Below are 4,104 nucleotides of genomic sequence, written 5' to 3'. Positions count from 1 at the left end.
ATAATAATAACAACAATAATAATAAAGCCAGATAATGTGACAGAGACAGCTGCCTCTGCCAGGAGAAGGTGAATTTGAGTTGTGGGCTGCAGGGAGCGGGGAGGGGGAGGAGCAGGTAAGGGAAAGTGCTGGAGGCTGTGGAGGGAGGTAGGGTCAGGCTTCAGTTTGTGGGCTGTGGCGGGTCTGGATTTTGTTGGCCCTGAGGGCAGAGGGCCTTCCCTCTGGTGTTTCCAGGGGAAACTCTGACAGCTGATTTACAGTCTTAAGCTTCCGGTGGAAGCTGGCTGGCCTTCCGCAGCAGTGGAGGAGGGCGGGCCCGTAGGATGAGGAAGGTAGAGGAAGTGGATGTGGGGAAGGGCTTCTATCTGGGGTAGGATTTGAAGGCCTGCGACGACCTGGTGCCCACAATGCCTTATCCAGGCCTAAGAGAGGGTGCCGTAGGCTCTGTGCTGACATCTGCTTGGCCACGGTGTTCCCAGGAAGGCCACATTTCATGACTCCCCTTCCTGTCCAGCTTGGGCGCGCGGCCCACTCTAGGATCCATCTGGCACTGCAGCCAAATGCCAGGTGTTACCTGTGCCCCTCACCGCCTCAGTCCTTCCCCCACAACACACACACCTCGTTTCTTCTCTGGCCCCACCCCAACCTGAGCTGCCCTCACCTCTACTTCAAGTTAGCCTCCCTCCTGCTGGAAAATCCAACCCAAGCACTCCCCACTGGGACCCCTCGGGGCCTCCCCTCTGCCCTGACGGTCAAGGGTAGTTAAACCCCTGAGGGCTTGGGTCTGTGGCTCTCCAGCCTCCTGCCCTCACCATCCCCCGCCTCAGGCCGACTCCCACCCCACCCTGGGCCCCGCTGGCAGCCCCTCCCCAGTGTGGGGGTGGGGACTCTGGGACAATGGGACGTGCAGCTCCTGTTCCGCCCCCACAGCTGCCCGGGGAAACCTGTTTTCGCAAGTGTTGGCTGTGAACCAGTTGTGGTTCCATTCGCTCCTCTGGGGCCTTAAGTAATATTTTTTGTTATCCAGGTTAGAAAATAAGTTGGTGGGAAAACACCCAGCTATCTGCTTGTTTTTGGTCTTTTGTTTGGCGGTAGGTGGCCCCTGTGGCCTGTGAGGCCACACTTGTGTCCCCCACCAGATCCCCAGTGCCCAGCACACAGTAGACACCTAATAAATGTGCGTGGAGGGCAGATTCCACGGCTGCCTCCACCAAAGAAAGTACAGCTGGAAACCCAGCGGCATCCACCCCAGGCCACAGAAAAGAGTGTCCCTGCCAGGAGCTCCCCCGCAGGAGTCTTGGAACTCAGGGACGGGGTCTCCGGAGCTAACCCACCTGTTTTCATTCCTGCAACAGGCCTCTGTCACAGGGTCACTGTCCAGGGTAGGGGTCGCCATGCCCAAAACTCAGCAAGTGTTCAGCTGACGGCAGCCTCATCTTCCTGCAAGGAATCAGAGCGGGGCGGGCGTTCTCTGAAGCCCAGAGAGGCTTTGCCACTTGCCCAGGGCCACAGAGTCTGTGACTGGAACCTGGAACCAAGTGTATGGCCTCCGCCTGGTGGCCGCTGCCTCCAAAAACTCCCAGCTCCGCAAGTCCCGCCCTCTGCCTTGGCAGGGTTTGCCTGGTGTCCTACGCACACGGTACTGGTCTTTCAGGGTCTAAACCTCTCTTTCTCCCCTCCTTCTGGAATCTGTCTGGGGCCCCTGTGAGGAAGAAAAGGCTGCTGGGCCAGGACACTTCATTCATTCATTCATTCATTCCTGACCTTTCTTCCTCCGTGCTAGGCCCGAAGGAAGGTAGGAGTCTTGGTCCCTGCACACAGCTTTCCCTCTGGAGGTCGTGTGAGGCCACACGCTTTAGTCTTCCGTCTTTTCTTCTTCACCAAGTATCCTACCCTAAGCGCCCGCTCACTCTTGCCTTTATTTCGGGTTTTCCCTGACATTCTCCCACCTAACCCACTGCTTGTCCCCAGCTCTCTGCCTCTTGGCTGCTTCCAGTTCCCGCCATTACTCACAACACTGTCACATCAGTCAGGGTCCCATGGGGAAACAGATGGCTTCCGCAAATTAGGGAAATTCCAGGAGGGCGCTTTACAAAGGGGGATGCTTACAGAAGGGAGGGGGGACCACTAGGGGAGGGCAGGACTCTGGGACCAGCATTGGGGGACTCTTTCCACCCTCAGGGCTGGAAGGAAGAGAAAGGGGAGCTCTCCAGCAAAGAAGAAAGTCCAGCCGGGCGCGGTGGCTCAAGCCTGTAATCCCAGCACTTTGGGAGGCCGAGGCGGGCGGATCACGAGGTCAGGAGATCGAGACCATCCTGGCTAACACGGTGAAACCCCGTCTCTACTAAAAATACAAAAAATTAGCCGGGCATGTTGGCGGGCGCCTGTAGTCCCAGCTACTCGGGAGGCTGAGGCAGGAGAATGGCGTGAACCCGGGAGCCGGAGCTTGCAGTGAGCCGAGATCGCGCCACTGCACTCCAGCCTGGGCGCGACAGAGCGAGACTCTGTCTCAAAAAAAAAAAAAAAAAAGAAAAAGAAAAAAAAGAAAAAGAAAGTCCAGAGGAGGCCGGCCTGGAGGGCAGTGGCATTGGTCAGAGGCAGGCCCAAAGAGGGAGGGGATCCATTCCCGCATCGCTCCCTCTCCTGCCTTTGACCTCCCACAGGGGCACCTCCACATGTGGCTGCAGCCCATGGAGGTGGCCCCAAAATGCAAAAGCAGGGTGAAGGATGGAGCGTCGATATGGGAGGACGAAAGCCGGACACCCAGCACAGGTGTGCAGGAAACTTCTGCGCAAACACCTTTCTTCTTTGTAGGGGGTTTCTGTAGTATGAGACATCAAGTGAATTCCTGAGCCAGAGCATTCCTGGTTTGTAAGAACAACTGCATTTTAACAGGACCCCAAAATACGTATGTCACTACCCCACTGAAGGCCCTTCCGTAGCACCATCAATGGCTGTCATGTAACAGCCACACCTGGTGGCCTCGCCTGCAGTGCCCCAACTCTGCTCCCAGCAAGCCAGACTGCCATGTTCTCCACAGCCCCTGTGGTCCGGGCTGTGGCTCTCCAAGGTCCCTCTCTTCCATTCTAGGTGGATCTGCTGACACTTGGTCTATCCTTCAAGGCCTCCTCCAATAGCGCAAATGTATTTCCAAATATCACCACCTTAAGGGTTGGAATTTCAACACATGGCTTGTTTTTTTGAGGAAGACGCGGTCGTAGGTGCTGAGGATATCTGGTCCGCACGCTCCTGCTCCTGACTCACCGCTGTTCGCTCTCGCAGAGGAACAAGTCCGTCAGGAAACCGCACAGCAGCCATGGCTTTTAAGGATACCAGAAAAACACCCGTGGAGCCGGAGGTGGCAATTCACCGAATTCGAATCCCCCTAACAAGCCGCAACGTAAAATCCCTGGAAAAGGTGTGTGCTGACTTGATCAGAGGCGCAAAAGGAAAGAATCTCAAAGTGAAAGGACCAGTTGGAATGCCTACCAAGACTTTGAGAATCACTACAAGAAAAACTCCTTGTGGTGAAGGTTCTAAGACGTGGGATCGTTTCCAGATGAGAATTCACAAGCGACTCATTGACTTGCACAGTCCTTCTGAGATTGTTAAGCAGATTACTTCCATCAGTATTGAGCCAGGAGTTGAGGTGGAAGTCACCATTGCAGATGCTTAAGTCAACTATTTTAATAAATTGATTACCAGTTGTTAAAAAAAACAATAGAATTTCAACACATGAATTTGAGGAGGGCACATTCAGTCCATAACAAGCAGAGCCTCGTGAATGGGACTAACGCCCTTATAAAAGGGGCCTTGGAGAGACCCCTCACCCCTTCTGGATGTGTGGACACTGTCAAAAGGTGCTGTTGACCGGGCGCGGTGGCTCACGCCTGTAATCCCAGCACTTTGGGAGGCTGAGGCGGGCGGATCACCTTAGGTCAGGAGTTCAAGACCAGCCTGGCCAACATGAAAAACCCCATCTCTACTAAAAACACAAAAATTAGCTGGACGTGGTGGGCACCTGTAATCCCAGCTACTCGGGAGGCTGAGGCAGTAGAATCACTTGAACCCGGAAGCGAAGGTTGCAGTGAGCCAAGGTCGTGC

At 55.0% G+C, this 4,104-nt stretch overlaps 1 protein-coding gene across 1 annotated transcript; it reads left to right on the top strand.

Annotated features, from left to right (window-relative positions):
* Positions 1 to 3,316: 3,316 nt before the first annotated feature.
* On the top strand, positions 3,317 to 3,739 carry LOC116456092 (small ribosomal subunit protein uS10-like). The gene has a single exon (XM_032753745.2). It carries the CDS (start codon positions 3,317 to 3,319, stop codon positions 3,674 to 3,676), a length of 360 nt encoding a protein of 119 aa, XP_032609636.1. The 3' UTR covers positions 3,677 to 3,739.
* The last annotated feature ends 365 nt before the right edge of the window (positions 3,740 to 4,104 follow it).

Source organism: Hylobates moloch, unplaced genomic scaffold (genome assembly GCF_009828535.3).
Source record: "Hylobates moloch isolate HMO894 unplaced genomic scaffold, HMol_V3 SCAFFOLD_16, whole genome shotgun sequence".
In the NCBI taxonomy this organism is placed as follows: Eukaryota; Metazoa; Chordata; class Mammalia; order Primates; family Hylobatidae; genus Hylobates; species Hylobates moloch.
Note: the sequence above shows the minus strand (reverse complement) of the source record. Positions and strands in the feature narration are given on the sequence as shown.

Excerpts from the sequence above, each read along its gene's own strand:
- LOC116456092 (XM_032753745.2), top strand. The coding sequence starts at position 3,317 with ATGGCTTTTAAGGATACCAGAAAAACACCCGTGGAGCCGGAGGTGGCA.